The sequence below is a fragment of the Chanodichthys erythropterus genome, chromosome 3 (assembly GCF_024489055.1).
Source record: "Chanodichthys erythropterus isolate Z2021 chromosome 3, ASM2448905v1, whole genome shotgun sequence".
Lineage (NCBI taxonomy): Eukaryota > Metazoa > Chordata > Actinopteri > Cypriniformes > Xenocyprididae > Chanodichthys > Chanodichthys erythropterus.
This window is the reverse complement of record NC_090223.1, coordinates 37,797,526-37,815,807: the sequence shown is the minus strand read 5'-3', so window position 1 is coordinate 37,815,807 and position 18,282 is coordinate 37,797,526. Positions and strand designations below refer to the sequence as shown.

The 18,282-nt window shown below is 38.1% G+C and overlaps 1 protein-coding gene across 1 annotated transcript in view; it reads left to right on the top strand.

The window, feature by feature from the left end:
* Nucleotides 1–4,692: 4,692 nt before the first annotated feature.
* cacna1aa (calcium channel, voltage-dependent, P/Q type, alpha 1A subunit, a) overlaps nucleotides 4,693–18,282 on the top strand; it is a 103,081-nt gene continuing 89,491 nt past the window's right edge. The window contains exon 1 of the mRNA XM_067382144.1: nucleotides 4,693–5,211. Within this exon, the coding sequence (XP_067238245.1) occupies nucleotides 4,940–5,211 (272 nt within the window). The 5' untranslated portion in view covers nucleotides 4,693–4,939. The remainder of the gene's footprint in view (nucleotides 5,212–18,282) is intronic.

The window sequence follows — 18,282 nt, the reverse complement described above, 5'->3', positions numbered from 1 at the left end:
AAAAACAGCCGCTTTGTGAACCCCAACTGTGTGACAAGACTGACACAACAGGACTACAGCACATATCACAACACACAGCCCCACCATACATTCCTAATCAATACATAAACATTCACAATATCAAGAGACAATACCTTAAGAAGATTCGTGTAAATGCAGGAATAAATTAATTAGATATACATATATACACTCCCTTTACTTTTATTATCTTTATCTTCTAAATGGCAAAGAAGTATTTTCTGGGCCCAGTAATGTTGTTTTAAATGTGTTTTAGTGATGTGCAACATTCCCGTAGAGGCAGCTGTCAGCTCTAAGACAGATGATGAGCAGGATTTGTCTTGATCAGAGGTTTTTTTTATGGGGTAGGAGCTGCTAGACACTAAATTGGCAGCTTTGATTTAGAAAGATAATGAGTCCTGGTTTGTTAAGTGTTTGATTCCTTTACTGTAGAGATGTAGTCTTTATATAGCACTTAATTTGCATTTTAGTTTTTGTCCACAGTTTGATTAATGAATTTAGGCCACTGTTTAGAGCTCTGATTCACCAATTCTCAAGTTTGTTCAGTTGGAATAATTGAAAGATGATTTTACAAATCATTAAATTAGCATGTTGCACATAAGTATAATTTATAATATGTTCACACATTGATCTGCATCATTTGTTGCCAAGTTAACACATCTTCACTGGTGTTAGTGTTAATTCATTCAATTCAGAAGTAAGATCCATGGATGTGTGCAATGTTTCAGCACCACGGACAGCAAACTTTGGAGGCCAACCAACACTGCACTTTTTTGCATGTCTCCTCAATCAAACACACCTGATTAAAGTTATCAGCTTCTGATAGATCTAAAATGGGTGTGTCAGACAAAGGAGACATGCACAATGTTAGGGATGTGCAACAATTAATCGCGATTAATCGTTAGCAAAATAAAAGTCTGTGTTTACGTAATATATGTGTGTGTTCTGTTTATAATAGATATATAAATACACACACATGCATGTATAAATTTAAGAAATATATGCATGTTTAAATAAATATATATATATATATTTATATTTTATAGTACATGTAAGTATAAATATTTTATATATAAATCTAACATTTTTCTTAAATATGTACATGTATGTGTCTGTATTTATATATACATAACTATTATAAACAGAACACACACATATATTACATAAACACAGACTTTTATTTTGCAAACGATTAATTACGATTAATCATTGCACATCCCTACACAATGTACAGTGTTGGTGGGCCTCAGGGAATGTGGTTGGGAAGCACTGCATTAAGGTACCCCACAAAAATAAAAGTTTTACAATGGAACTCTCCATAGATTTAGGCTGTTATTTCCGCTTCAATTGTGTTTTCAAGTAGTTTTTCAATAACAACAAAAGTCAGATTAGTATAATTCACAGTCACACACTATGCAAGCCCTCTACACTCACTTAACTTCCGCTTAGTCTGACGGTTCAGAGATACATGAGAGAATCGTCTGTCAGCCGCTGTTGATCTGTTGACTGGAGGCTGGTGCCTGCTCGAGCTCTTGACCCCAGGCTCTTCTGGACTGACGCTAAACGCATCACACACGGTTGATCACACACGTGCTGGTTCAGACAGCCTGCTGCTGCACAAGATCAAGGGATGAGCAGAGATCCAGACCAGAGGACAGTCTCTCCCGTCTTTTTCTTTTCGCTGTAGTAGCAAGCAGGCCATGTGATATTGTGGTAACTTTCTGGAGCGTTTTTAATGCTAAGTTTGACGGGGATAAGGCCTACAATTTAATCAAACTACACACGAGAGAGAGGCACTGTCCGTCGTACCACAAGACTGTCTAACTGTTGGGGCATTTAGGAGGACCAGTACTGTAAATACAGTCCTCCTCTGCTTACCGCTTCCTGTGATATCGATAGGTGGGTACCATTAAGGGCGCGTGGGTTTATTGATTTTTGGCATTCGCAAAAAACAACCGCACCCTAAACCGTATTGCTCTTGAGGCCATAGCTCACTCACTCTCATCTTAAATTGATGATGAATTATCGGTTTACAAAGCCTACACTGTTTTAAAAGTCATTATAGACCTACTTTGGAGGGTTTATGTTGTTTAATGTTTAGTTCATGTTTTTATGATTACACTCTAAAAAAAAGAGAGAAAAAAGTGCCATAGCACTAAAAGTGGTTATTGGCTCGTGATCATAGGGGAACTACTTTTGGTGCTATGCAGAACCCATGCTATGCTCTACAGCACCTTTGTCAAATGGTGCTATAAGAGGCGCCATATTGCATTTTATTTCTTCAACAAAAATGGTGCTAAACAGCACCAACAGTGGTTCTTTGGCTCGTAAAGAACCATACAGGGGCTTAACAGGTTCTATATATGGTAGCGGTGCTATATAGCACCTTAACCACCCCAAAGAACCACTGAAGAACCACTGAAGAACCATACAGGGGCTTAACAGGTTCTGTATACAGTAGGGGTGCAATATAGCACCTTAACCACCCCAAAGAACCACTGAAAAACCACTGAAGAACCATACAGGGGCTTAACAGGTTCTGTATACAGTAGGGGTGCTATATAGCACTTCAGTCATCCCAAAGAACCACTGAAGAATCGCTGAAGAACCATACAGGGGCTTAACAGGTTCTGTATACAGTAGGGGTGCTATATAGCACTTCAGTCATCCCAAAGAACCACTGAAGAATCGCTGAAGAACCATACAGGGGCTTAACAGGTTCTGTGTACAGTAGGGGTGCTATATAGCACCTCAGTCATCCCAAAGAACCACTGAAGAACCACTGAAGCACCAAGATTTGGTGCTATACAGCACTTAAAGTGGTTCCCCTATGATTGCGAGCCAAAGAACCACTTTTAGTACTATAGCAATTTTTTTTAAAGTGTATCTTAGTGTTAGGTGTTTTGTGTGTGTATGCTACTTTGTCAGGTATTAAACAGATTTTAATTGTTGTGTAGCCTTCCATTATACTGCATGTTTTAGTATATTTTACAGCAACAAATTTTAATATATCAAATAAGATATTAACATTATACAATTTGGTGACCTATAGCTTACAGTTTGCCGCTCTAAAATGCCCTTGTAACATTTTTACTGTATTTTTATGGTAATTTTCTTTAAAGTGCTGATGTAAAATTCACAGCTGCCATTTTTAAAGCAAAATAACATTTTTTTTTTCAGTGTTGTTACAAATGGTGAGTGGGTGAGTTGGTGGAGAGGGGGAGTTGTCAGCTGTACTGATGGGAAATCTCCTTCTATTAATTCCGAAATGTCTGCGTCCAAGAATAGCCTGTCGGTCCTCGCCCTGCGTGCCCTCGCAAAGCGGAGCCGTTCCCGAGAGACGCACGTTTGAATGCGCAGCTGTCTCCCAGCGCGCACATCCCGACCACTTGCACAAACAGCCCATAACCTGACAACGCGCTGTCAGTTTGTTGCGTGCCGTTATCAAAGCTGCACAACCGCTCTGTCGTATAAACAAGCCGACGGTATTATAATGCGGTATAAGGTGAGGCAGGTGAGCTGAGGCTGAGAACACATTCAGTAGTGGCTGAATGTACAGGTACAGACTGGAGTTAGTAGAAGGGGGTAAAAAAAAAACACAGTCAGTGGGGTGCGTGTTCGTGCGTCATGTGCTGCAAGAAGAACTGGCCAGAGCGCTGAATTGATCAGTGGCTCATTATAGCTTAGCTTGCCAGCTGATCGGAGCTAACTGTTTCGTTCGGCTTGTGTTTCACAAGCTGATATCCTGCGAGCCCCCACCCCACATTCGTGCTCAGCTGCCTCCTCCCCCTCTTTTTTTTTCCTCCGGGGCGCTTGACGGGGAGTAACGAGGCTAACAGACAGCTCAACATTGGCAGAAATAAGGAATAGAGGGATCCGAGTGTTCTCACTAACGGATTGCCTTCGGGGAAGATGAGCAGATCCTACGCGGCCCAGAGCCCAGTGCAGGGAAACGAGAGCGGCTATGGGAACCCGAAGATGTCGCCGTTGTCCCCTCGCGATTGATGCTTCTACTTTCTGTCACTGTGTCCCTACATTGGATTTTATGACGGCTGGATTGGTTCTTTTGCACTTAAAATGTCAGTAATGGCTCTGGCGAAAAGGATGACACCTTACCAGTGAGCGCAGGGGGGGAAAAATCAATCGATACTTGTGATGATCTATTTTTGCATCCGAATAATGTGTCGTAAAGAAGAGGAAAACAGCATTTATATCGGATATAGCAGAGATGCAAATCCATTCGAGTAAACGTGCGCGCGAGGTGACCGAAGGCAGATTATAGCTAGGTACACTGTGCCAAATATTGCGGATGTTGCGAAATAAATAAATAATCGTTTTTTTTTTTTAATAAAATCTGTTTTAAATAGATATTGATGCTGTGATAATCAGAATGCACAGTTAAAACTGAACTAAAAAAATGTTTTCATTTCTGTTCACTTGGTTATCACACATAGATCGTATAGCCTAAATGATTGTAGCTATGATAATTACAACCTGAAGGAAAAGCACGGGAGAGTGACCGTTCTGGAAATTGAGGATGGAGCCACAGAAAACGAGAGATTTACTCAAGAATGACATGGCCGTGGAAATATGTTGATTTAGGACTCATAAAATGAGGTGATGATGGACCATTTTTGTGTGTTGAAGTGGGAAACGAACCTGTGAACTGCAAAATATAAGGCACGCTATTTTGTTCCATTTTTGTTTGTTTTTATGTTCGTTTTATTTTTCGTTTTCGCCTAAAATTTCGCCTAACCATCAGCTCCTGGAGTCTAACGTCACATCTACACGCCATGAAGACAAATGTGTACTCCAGTTATACACGTATTAAGTTTTGAAGCAGATGGGATGTAATGTGGTGTGGTCGCGTTGAATATTCGCCCCCTTTTTTCCTGCTTCGTGAAGATTTGGAGTCTATAGAATGGCTCGGTTCGGAGATGAGGTGCCGTCCAGGTATGGCGGAGGACCGGGACACGCTCAAGGGGGGCCCGGCCGCGGCGGCAGCAGGCAGGGTGGCCCGCCGGGTGGTCAACAGAGAATGTACAAGCAGTCAATGGCCCAGCGAGCCAGAACTATGGCCCTGTACAACCCTATACCGGTGCGGCAAAACTGCTTCACTGTCAACCGATCTCTGTTCATCTTCAGTGAGGACAACTTTGTGAGAAAATACGCCAAAAAGATCACCGAATGGCCATATCCTTTTTTTTAAAAAAACCCACTAAGTGAGGCCTCCGGTTGCAGGTAAAGTGCACTTGAGTATAAGGTCACCTGAACATGTCAAAACACGTTACTGATGGTTTAATGATGGCTGTGTAGAAACCATGCGCGAGAGGTCGTGACTTGATGGATTCTTTTCATTATTTGTCAAGTTATTTCGGTGGCAAGATGAATTGATTCTATTTCTGGTGTGTGTTTCGGTGAGTTACGCACGGGCGTGAGGTGAGCGGTGCTGTGTGACGATAGCGGGCGGCGCTGTGGCTCGCGGAGGCTTGCTGATGTCAGCATGTGCAGTCTCTCTCAGCTTGGTCTCGTTCGAGAGAAAGCGATGGTGAGAAGGGGGAGGCGAGGCGAGGGGAGGGGGGAAGCCACCATTTCCCATATTCTAAGAGCTCCAGGAGGATACGGGATATATATATATATATATATATATATGCACTTGCTTTTTTCATAGCCTCGTTTTTTAAAGACAAAAAGGTTTAGTCTGCAGAAAGACTGAAATGGCGATATCACACAAGCAGTTATACCAGGCCGCAGGTAGCCTAATCAAAGCAGTGCTGATGTTCAATACAGAGTGACATTGTTTTTATACAGCAGCTAGTAAACATGAAGCATACTTAATAAGGAGGAACTTGTGTTTCACACTAAAATTGGCTAGTTAACGCATGATTAGTTTATGCAAACACAAATAGTTCCAGAATAGCTTTATGTGTCATCCAAGCAGCATACAGACTGAAAGCCAGTCTGGAATGGCGTATGTGAGTGGAGCAGAGTGACTTCCAAAATTCCGTTCTGTTGGAGTATGTACTGCATTTAATGAAAAACTTAATTCTCCAGTGCTGATAAAGTACGATTTATAAGTACGCATGTGTGTGTGTGTGGTATTGCCACGTGACATCAACAGCATTTACAATTATGACAACTCTTCTCCCATGGCCTTATGGGATTGTAAAGTGTCTATCGAATAGCTATATTTTTCGCCTAGAGTTTTATGAACCCTGCAAATTAGAACATACTGTACTCGACATACTTATTTTGACACTGTTACATAAAACTTACACCTTAGGAATGCTTTGATTGTGCATGTAGGTGTAAATTATGTGTGTATTTTCCTGAAACACATTTCTTTTGGGAGACCCCCATTCATGTTGTAAACAGATAGTAGTTGTTTTTTTTTTTTTTTTAGTAGACCAGTTTTATATATTTTATTACTATGTATATTTGTTGTTGAAAATGAAGAACTATGCTATGTACCTATTGTCATCATGGCCTCAACCCTTTTGGAAGTGATTTGGCGAGCTTGTTCAGAAGCCGGGCATCTAAGATGCAATGAGCAGATACACTGAATCATGTATGAGGTTCCACTTTACTGTTATATTAGATTGGATGCATCAGTATAATGGCAGAACAACCCATTAAACACTGGTGTTTTATTTAGATAAATCTTTAGTTACAGAAAAAAAAAAAAAAAAAAAAACACAGACTGCAGAAGAAGTTCACTCCCTGCCTTTTCTAATAGACCTCTTAGGATTTAAAATCATTATAAGTGCACAGAACTGCACCCACACACACTTCTCTTGACACTGTATTAGGCTATAAACTGCCAGAGCTTTCAGTGACCTTTAACACTGCACTCGGCCTGAAAGCCATTTTTTTTCTAAAAAGCCTCATTCTTCTGATTTATCTCATGGAAACATCTAATGAGGCCTTGTGATCCGAAGTCCTTAACTTCTCAGCTTTTTCAGAAGTGTTTTTTTAGATGCCCATGTAACTGTCGTGAGCTTGTAAGAGCTGTGCGTGTAAACCTCATTCCCCTGATCTCAAGAGGCGCTAGATATTGCGGTCTTTAGCCTCCTTGTTAGAGCACCCGCCTCCTATGCCAGCGTACCTGGGTTCGAGTCCCACTTAAAGCGGGCGGTTCAAACAGGAGGCGTTACACCCACAGTACAGCAGCCTTTTTAAAATATACAATTGATCGTTATTTGTATCTTACAGACGTCTCTGATTAAAATTTTATGTGTTTTAGAATTACAAAAAGCTAAAGAGTGTGCCTCATGTGAATGTAGATTAGATGAGAAGATCAATTTATGGTTGCCAAGCATTGCATCCTTTCTTTCACCCATCTCTGCAGAGATAATGGAACTCTAAAAAGACATTGTCTCAGCCTCTCTGCGTTTATGGGCCGCCTCTCTGCACTGTAAATGGAATGTAACCTTATAGCTGTATTTTCTAATTTTAGTTTCATTGACAAATATGAAACTGCAGCCTATCTGGAGTTCAGATAAGTATGCATATCTGTCCGAAGAGACCTTAAACATGTGCTCAATTCTCTTAAACGTGTTAAAACATGCATCTGGTCATGAAACATTTTTTTACCTGCGCTCTTATTTTAGTAAGTGAAGTGCATGAATGTTTTCAATCACAAATAAGGAATGTTCTGAACTCATAATTAAATCGTCACATCTGGTTTTCCACTTAAGAATGACAGATAGAAAAGAATGAGAAATTAATGATATTAAAGACACCGCTATAAATAGATGATTTGGAGAAGGCTGAAAGAGTGGTTGAGTGGACACCAGAGGGAGACAGACTGATAGGAAGAAGTTGTCGTGAGCCCCTTGCAGTTTTCTCTCATGTGTAGAAGCAAGCAGTGATCTACATTCAGTCTGCAGAATTTAAATTATTTATTCCCCTTTTCTTTCCCTTTCTTTCTAAATTCCTCATTCTCCCTCATTTTTTTTTCGAGTGAACTACTGTTTGCTTGACTGGCAAACAATTGTTTCATTGATGAAATCGAGCTACTTGTGTTAGAAGGTGCTGACATAACCAGATCCATGTGTTTTTTAAAAGAATCAAGCCATTTTCTTCTCTTTTTTCACTTTGTCGATAAAGATTCAAGCATCTGCTGAAGTTATGTGCGCAAACAACTTTGAATTGACAGTCTAGTACGCACACACATTGGATTTTCAACTATATATTCTATCGCCTAACCCTAAACCTACCCATCACAGGGAACTTTCTGCAAATTTACATTTTCAAAAAGCATCACTTTAGTATGATTTATAAGCTATTTTCATCATGGGGACCAAAAAATGACCCCACAAGGACAAGTTTTTTTGTGGGTACATTTTGTCCCCATAACGTAGGGTTTACCAGGACCCCACACACACGCACATACACACACAAAACATATTTTTTTAACATATCGAACCTCTTTTGTTCTTTATCACAAGCATGTCTCTTGCTCTCTCCTCTTCTGAGGTTCCCGTCAGGCTAAAAATAACAGCAGCGGACTGAAAGAGCAGTTCTCAATGGCATGTTCTCCTTCCCTCTTGCCTTTCTGCCTCCTTGGAGTCAGTCCTCTGTTGTATGCATACAGATGGGCCACAGACAGGCATCGCTGTCTAACCGCATACTCCAATGCCAGTTTGGAGGAGAAATGGAGACTGTAGTTTTGTAAGAGAGCTGCATAGTGTCTTTGAAATAAAACTGTGGTAGAAAAGAGGACGGGCTTCTTAGACCACTGAATCTGTGCACAGTTTTTAGCGTAAGCATGTCATTATTATGTGCTCAAATATTTTTTTCTTCTTATTATGTCTGTTCAGCAGAATCTGAAGAATAAGCAGCTAATTTAAAATTTATTATGTGCAATTGCTGGGTTATTAGTATTGATATTTCTTGGCAGGTCATGTTTCCTCTTTCTAATAACTTACATCTGATGTGTTTTTATAATTGTGTATTTGCACAAATGTATTTCACAATTGCCTGTTACATTAATACAAAAATTATTTAATTACTGTCCCTCATGTCATTCAAAACCTGTACGACTAAACATAAAACAAGATATTTTAAATAATTTTGGTGACAAAATAGTTTCGGTTCTCATTGACTTCCAGTGTATTTTTTAACTTACTGTTTGGTTACCAACTTTCTACAGTTGTGAAACACAAACAGTGCAGGTTACATTGTTATTTGGGGTTTTATGGTGTACATAGACTGTGTTTAAACTGCATATGTGTATGTTTCATCTGGACATAGATGTTTGATGAAACAGATATTCAGAGAACTGAAGACAAAAGGAGAAAGGATTTAGAGAAACACACATAAAAAAGGATGAAAGGAAGACTGTTGGAATAGATTTTGGACTAACAGAGAGACAGGGAGAGTGGCATTCTGCCTGAGTGTAAATTATTTAGGATGGGGGCATAGTTGCACACACTTAAATGCAAACATACCACAAGGCTACAGTAAATCTTATGGTTTCAATTACAATTGTGATTTAATTTTATAAACTATACACATCACATAATTAGATCATTAACACAGGCTTCCGTTGGACACTTGAGCTCTTCTTCTCCCCTTGTTCCCATTATCACAACATGTTCCTATGTGTCTGATGGGAACACTGTGCATGACTGGATGATAAGACTGTCCCTTCATTTTAGATGCTCTCTTCCATTTGGGCAGCAGGGAGTTAAATGTGTCATCCTAGATTCATTCACACAACTGTCACTGTCTTTGCCAGTCACTCCCTCTCTGTGTGTTTATAGGCATGATTGTAAAAGATAGAAATATTGGATTGGCAAAGGATTCAGATATTTACAATGTACTTGAAGGGAACTAATCTCGTATATGCATGGGACCATTTAGTTAAAAGTAATTGCAATTATACATAGTTTCTGGTACATTTTGGTGCATCGTGAACTGCTATAGGGAGTTCAGTATGGACCTTATTTTTTAAATTATTTTTTAAAGGGATAGTTTGCCCAAAATCTGTCATCATACTCACCTTGATGTAATTTCAAACCCATAAGGCTTTTGTTCATCTGGATTCATAGGGATTACATTTATTTTTTTATGAACGATTCAATGATGATCAAAAGTCTTATGGGTTTGGAACGAAATGAGGGTGAGTAATTGATGACAGAATTTTCATTTTCTAGTGAGCTAACCCTTTGGAATTTTTTGAATGTTTTTCAGAAGGTTTTGGAATTGATGAAATCTGTTCTACAGATTGGTTGGGTCTTTTAATTTTTGTGATACCAAAATAAAACGTATGTGTTAAAAGTGTAATAAAAGTTTGGGATCAATAATTTTTCTGAAAGAAATGAATATAGTTATTCAGCAAAGATGCATTAAATTGATTAAAAGTGACAGTAAATACATTTATAGTATAATAAATCATTTCTGTTTCAAATAAATGCTGTTATTTTGAACTTTCTATTCTATTCTGTTCTATTCAGAAATGTCTCTTGAGCATCAAATCATATCAGAATGATTTCTGAAGGATCATGTGACAGTGAAGACTAGAGTAATGATGCTGAAAATTTAGCTTTGACATCTTAAAATGTCAAATATTTTAAAATATATGAAAATAGGAAACGGTTACTTTAAATTGCAGCGATATTTCACAATATTACTGTTTTTACTGTATTTTTGAAAAAATAAATGCAGCGTTGCATTTCAAAACCATTGTGTTACTACTGTTTTAAACTGCTCACATTTTTACATGAAGGTGGAAACGTCCAGTAAGAAGGTGTACAGCAATATTTCCGAAAATGAATATGTCTACACATGAAATTTGAAATGGCATTCGTCACATTTATGCATGAGACCTTTTGTTTTCAAATTATAAGAGCACCAGTCTTGTTGTTTCAGCTAAGCAATGTGTGTATACGTGCATGTTTGTGTTTGCCTTCCAGGCCTAATCTGGTGGTTTCATACCTCCTAATGTCTGGGTCTAAATGAGTGTAGTCATCCGTAATGTTGCAGCCCCACGCTGCTCAGCTGCTGCCTCATACGAGGCTACAAAACCCAGTAGTTTACACGCTTTCACTTGTCCACGTGTGCAAGGATGTAATCTCGAGAAATCCAGAACTCTTTACCTGTCTGCCTTTACTTACTCACACTCATGCTATGTAAAGACTGAGGCGTTTGAGTGAAAATGATGGAAAAGCATCATAAAAGTGGTTTTCTGAAGCCTTCTGAAATCATCTGATACCTTTGTGTAAGGATCAGACATTTTGAACCATTTTTATAATACTTTTATTGAGGCTTAAAAGCTCCAGTCAATTCACTGTGATTGCATGGAAAAGGGCAACCAGTAAAAATCTTCAAAATCCTCTTTTTCTGTTCCACAGAAGAAAGTCAGTCACACAGGTCTGGAACGACATTACATTTGCCTTTGTGTTGATACAGTATGTAATTGTTCATTGTAGCAGAGGTGTATAGTCAGGTGTTTTATTGGCATTGCTTGCATCTTAGGCTAGCATTGCACTTCACTACCCGCTCATGTTTTTTCTCTCTGGTTCTGTATCTTGTGTTCTAGTAGTGAATTATTCAGTTCTGTAGCTGGGTGGTATGTGTGCGTGATGCTGACTTGGGAGAAATCTATTTTGGGTGCAGAGGGAAAAAAATGTGGTGGCTTGAATTTTCATGCTGGTGCTCATGTCACATGTTGCTACTGCTAATGCTGTTGCCACTGCCACACACCTTTACCTGCTACCTTCCCTCTACCAGATACACACACAAAACATAATACCTATACCACCGCTGTCCACAATGCTGCTTTATATAAAATAGCAGAGACAGGGCCTCAGTAGTATCTGCACGCTGCTATAGCTTCTCAAATTGTTGTAAAATATGTTATTTATACAAGCCTCATTTAATATTATATTATATTATATTATACACTGCTGTTCAAAATTTGGGGTTGGTAAAAAAATGTTTTTAATGTTATTAAAGGAGTCTCTTAATGCTCACCTAGGCTGTATTTATTTGATTGATACAGTAAAACAGTAATTTTGCAAAATATTATTACAATGTAAAATGATTGTTTTCTATTTTCATATTTTTTAAAAATGTAATTAATTCCTGTGATGATCATTACTCCAGTCTTCAGTGTCACGTGATCCTTTAGAAATCATAATAATATGCTTGCTGCTCAAGAAACATTTATTATTATTATTATTATTATTATTATTATCAAAAGTAAAATAGACAGTAAAATATAGTTTTGTGCTTCTTATTTTAGGAGAAACTGATACATTTTTCGGGATATTTTGAATAGAAAGTTAAAAAACAACATTTGATTGAAATAGAAATACATTATACATTTTTATACATTGTATAATGCAAAAATATATATACAGTATATATATATATATATAAAATATATATCGTAGAACAAGCTGTTTTTATACATTGTATAATGCAAAAAAATAAAAAAATAAATATATATATATATATATATATATATATATATATATATATATATATATATATATATATATATATATAATCGGAGAACAAGCTGTTTTTATACATTGTACAATGCAAAAAAAAAAAAAAAAAAAAAAAAAAAAATATATATATATATATATATATATATATATATATATATATATATATATATATATATATATCGGAGAACAAGCTGTTTTTCCATTCTTTACCACTGAGGCCAAAGGGTAATAAGGGTACCTCCCAATACATAAATTAACATGTTTGAGTGATTATAAGAAGGCTGATACAGGCATTAAAGGAAAAGTGTTGCATAGAACTTCCTTTAAAGTTAATTAGCCTACTGGACTTTTCAGTATAGCTATGTTTATACTGCTTAAACACATGCACATGGATAGTATCGTTCTTAATCCTGTCCTAACAGACTGATTTCTGAGCACTAGGGGTTTATAAGGGGTAAATGAGTGATTAAAGTGAGGGGACGAGATGGAGAGAGTGTTAGCGCTTGTAACTACATGACTATCTTTCATAGCTGCATAAAGAGAAGGAAAAACGCTGCTGTTTCTAGTTAATAAATTATTCAGGCTGCAGCTCCAGATTGCAAGAGATAGAATTAGAAAAGCAAACAGCCTGGGACCTTACAGCCAGATGAGGAAATCAATACATATTTACATTTCACTGGCTGGGCTTCTCTGGTCGCTCTGTAGAGCGCTACGCCGTCTATTACTGCTAATTACCACACTAGTGATTCTCACACACATACACTCACTGACTGACTGACATGCCCACTGAATCTCTCATGTACTCTATTAGTGGATTAGCGTGCAGTATAACTGTCTGTCTGATTGCCTCAACTCATTCGGCTTGTGAGAGTGCTAAGTTCTGATGTGTCTAGTCAGCCATTTTGATACCGCTGCTCGTATAGCAATTTTGTAGTTTGCAACTCTTCAATAAAAGCAAGTAGTGGTGGGGAATGCTTGATGAGCCAAATCTACTTACTGTAAATTTTGATTGCAAAGGAACATCTGAAATTGTGCAATTTTTAGTTGCTGAAAGTATTAAGTCGACACAAAATGAAATTTCACCCTATCTGTTATTTGAAATGCATGTTATTGATCAATTTGTAAACAATTTATTCATAGATGTTTCATTTTAATTTTTTAATTTCATTTGATTTTTTAAATTTAATCTCGTAATTTTTAATCAATGTGTCATAACATGGTCATTTGGTAATTTTCTAGACTTGTGCCGGACTTCTCCAATCATTTAGGCCCGGTTTCACAGACAGGGCTTAGCCTGAGCCAGGATTAGGCCTTATTTCAATAAATGCATTTAAGTAGCTTTACCCTAGAAAAAAAACATTACTGGTGTGCATCTGGAGACAAAACAATGGCAGTGACATGTTTTAAGATGTGTCAGTGCAAGTTACTTTCAGCTCAAACATGCATTTTAGTATGGGACTAGCTTAAGCCTTGTCTGTGAAACCGGCGGTTAGTCTGCTTAAACCCCACCCCTGCAAGCCCTACATTTAAGCTTTTTTGATTATCCATAATACTCGGATGTACGTCAGCATACATAATAAATGATGCCTTCGTATTGCCGTTCCAAATAAAAGTTTTGTAAGAAATGACATCAGTTCATTCACAGGTCTGTAAGTGAATTGTATGGACAAACGTCACTTCATGGAAGAAATTTTGCTGTTCATAGTAATGTGATCCTGGGTTGTATGTCCTTGTGATTTGTTTTGAAACAGATCTTGGACAAATGTAATTTATTGTCTTTTTATTAGTTTTTTTTTTTTTCTCTGCTAAATAAATAAATAAAATAGGGGCAGTGACGTATGGCTTTGTGATGTGTTCCAATCAATAATATGTGAGACATCAATGATTATTCTTGATAATGGTCAAGGTAATGACATCCTTTTGTCTTGGCCATGCAATGTAAAGTCATGTCCTCGAGATCCCGTGTTGAGAGAACAACATTTATTTCTCATGGCCACGAGTTAAATTTGTAAACAACCTTACGTGGCCACGACATAAGGATGTTATACTTTGACAAAATGACCTCATGGATATGACTTATCATCATGTTACCCCATTCCCATATCTCGTGGCCATGACAAAACTAGGTTAACCAAACATGTCCCCTCCCGGTCACCATAATTCACAAATATATCAATAAATTGCATTTAGAAAGTAGGTGCATTTTCATTTCTTTAACTTTTGCAACTTCACTCCAGTAACACTTTTAAAACAGTTAAATCTGTCTCTCTTCTTTAAAGGGATAGTTCACACAGAAATGAAAATTTGATGTTTATCTGCTTACCCCCAGCGCACCCAAGATGTAGGTGACTTTGTTTCTTCAGTAGAACACAAATTATGATTTTTAACTCCAACCGTTGCCGTCTGTCAGTCAAATAATGCTTGTGAATGGGAACTTGGATCAATAAGCGTCGAAAAACATGCACAGACTAATCCTAATTAAACCCTTCGGCTCGTTACGACACATTGATGTCCTAAGACACGGACTGATCGGTTTGTGCGAGAAACCGAGCTATCATTTATTACCTCTAAAACACCACTATGTCCAACTGCGTAAAAATCATCATTTGTGTTCTACTGAAGAAACAAAGTCACCTACATCTTGGGTGCGCTGGGGGTAAGCAGATAAACATCAAATTTTCATTTTTGGGTGAACTATCCGTTTAATGCCTCCCTGTGTCTGTCCTCCACCTTCATCTGCATATTTCAGTCTTTTGGTCCCATTGCAGATTATATTCTTTTCCTTCACTCAGTCTTCTTGTCTCAACTTGTCTCTCCATCTCTCTCCATCCATCTCTCTGTGGAGCGGAGTGTCAGGCGGCTGTGCTGACGGTGCAGACTGCACTTGGCTGAATGAAGATTGGTTGATGGAGGGAGATGATGAATGCACAGGTTCAGTGGGAGAGGTAGAGCGAGGGAATAGCCGACTGAGGGGACAAGGCACGAGATGAAGGGATGGAGAATGAAAGATTGACGTGATGCATAGGATGCTGGGAGAGTGTGAGAACAACAGATTCAGAGGGAAAAGATGAGTGCAAGACTTTTGAAGGGCACTTGACACACACACATTTTCAGCATCATTACTCCAGTCTTCAGTCACATGATCCTACAGAATATGCTGATTTGCTGCTCATGAAACATATCTTATTATTTTCAATGTTGAAAACAGTACAGCTGCTTAATATGTTTGTGGAAATCATGATATATAGAGTTTGATAAAAAAGGTATCTTAGGAGGCAGCAGAATGACCTACCATGTTAAGACCCTTGTAATATGTGATTTTTAGTCATGACCTCCTGTACCAGCTGTGTAACCTCACTCCTAACAGGAATGACCTCTTAGAGCGTCCAGATAGCATTCACAAGGCCAGCGCTGCTGAAGCCACTTTTAACACACTCACACAGGCAGAGAAAGGACAGTTTCTCCCTTCCTTTGTCTCCCACTTTCTTTTATCTCAATGGCATTGCTATATATAGTGTTGTGCAGAGGTGGGTTCATAATTAAAGTTTTCTGGCGGGCACATCATAGCATTGTCTCATATTCATCCTGTCTTTAAAAGGGCGCCTTTTTCACAATGCAAGAGAGTGAGTGCAAAGGGTCTTCAAAGCACCAAAACGCACGCTGCGGCCATATCACAAACACTGGCCTCTGGAGCAGGAACAGGATGTCCATTCATCCACCCTACTAGAGAGGAAGAGTTGCGCCACTTTCCCTTTCATCATGCCATCCCGTTGGGTGCGTGAACACACACAAACAGTGGTATTTAAATTAGACACTAGAATGATCACACACAACAACACTGATATCATTATGCATGCATGTGGAAGAACATGCACACACACTCGGAGCAAAGGCCAGGCAGGCTAATTAAAAGGCACAATGTTTGTTAATGTGTTGTAATGCTGGACGGACTGCCTGGTATTACGGGAGCTGGAGTCTTTACTGTACAGAGCCTTTGAAAGTCTGCCAGATCTTTCCTTCTCTCTCTGCTTCGACAGATATTTCAGCTTATGCCACACTGAAATGAATCATTCCCTCTTTTTTTCTCAGTAACGCTTCATGCTGTTTTACGCACTACAACCTGTTCACTCTGATGGTGATTTTTGTCTCTGGAGGTCACCAGGCTGCTGTGATGTGGGCTGTAATTAGAGTTGTGTGTCATTTAAAGCTGAACTCACAATGTCTTTTAAATTCCTGAATTTGAATTGAGGTAGCAAACAGGATATAGTATGTTGTGTTCAATTGAATGTACAATTAAAATAAATTAAAGTTCAAAGAAATTCTTGTAAGATAACTAGTTTTTAACCAGAAGCCAAGTTTGTCAAGACAAACTTTGAATGTTGGCTTGAGAAAGATTTGTTTGAAAGTCTTGAAGATTCATAGGTATATTTCGTTGAATTCATTTCCTACTTTGAACTTATTTGAATTGTAATTCAGAAAATTCCTTTTTCTGTTATTCCAATTCTACTTAAAATGTAACATCGCCGATTTTCAACCAGCTCTGTATTTTGGTACAATGTTGGAAGTATATGTAAATTAACAATGTTTACTCTTTCTCCATGTTATCTAAACCGAGAAATCCATGTTTATTTGTCAGCAAAAGACTGCCGGATGACGCGTTTTGACTTTTGGCATTAAATTTGAAAAATACAGACTATACTTCCATATTTTTGTATCCCTGCTTATGGACAGACGGATTGACAGAGGATTAACAGTTACTGTAAGTGGAGGTTTTTCAGATTTTCTATCATGGTGTTCTCTCCATATGTTCTTTGCAGCCTTTAGCCACTGCCTACAATGCGCTGGATCCTTCTCTTGAAATATAAAGTAACTCTCTAAACGCACTTTGAATTCTTGCGCAACACAAGTTGACACCATTATAACTATAAGTTTGCTAAGAAGTATTTCCTACTATAGCAAGGTGGTTTTTGACTCCGGTAAGCGTATCCATAGCAGACTGGTGGGAGTGGCCTTTAACGGCAACATGCTCGGTGCATTACCTATTTGAAGAAAGTATTTTATCTTTGTTTTCTCATGTCAGGTAGCAACAATTTCAACTGCAGCAGCCAAGTTTTATTGAAAGCCCATTTGACCAGTGGTAAAGTATCCCTTTAAGTTGCTTTAAGTTTAAGTTAGCTTATTGCTTTGTTAACAGTCAGCCTACTGTATAAGATACAAAGCAGGCACCTTTATGGGATTTCTGGAATTACGTTTGCTCTAAGCTCATAGCAAAGCATTCTAGGATTACTTAATGTAGTCATGAAGGATACATGATATTCCGCCTTAGAATTAGTCCAAAACGAGTATTATAGGAAGCAGAACAATTAAGTCCCTTACAAAAGATTACTGCAGTTTTTTGGACAGGAAAAACTGCAATATTGAAGTATGACTGCAATACAACTGCAGTTTACTGCTGTTTTACTGCTGTTGAACTGTGATTATACTTTATTATACTGAAAAGTATACAAACTGCAGTTTTTTTTTTACACAAAAAAAAAAAAAAACTGCAGTATTGCAGTATAACTGTCTGCAATACAACTGTAGATTTACTGCAGTTGTACTTCAATATACTGCAGGTCTTTTTTGTAAGGGGTTGCCTACCTTTTAGAGCAGCCTGTGCATTGGGAGCGAGTCTATGTTGAATTAAAATTCACCCTGTTTATTCTCTAAATGCATGTTATTTAACTTATTGCAAACTATACATTCGTGCATATGTTTAGCATAAACGACTGCAAACTCGCAATTAGATCAGCCTCCATCCAAT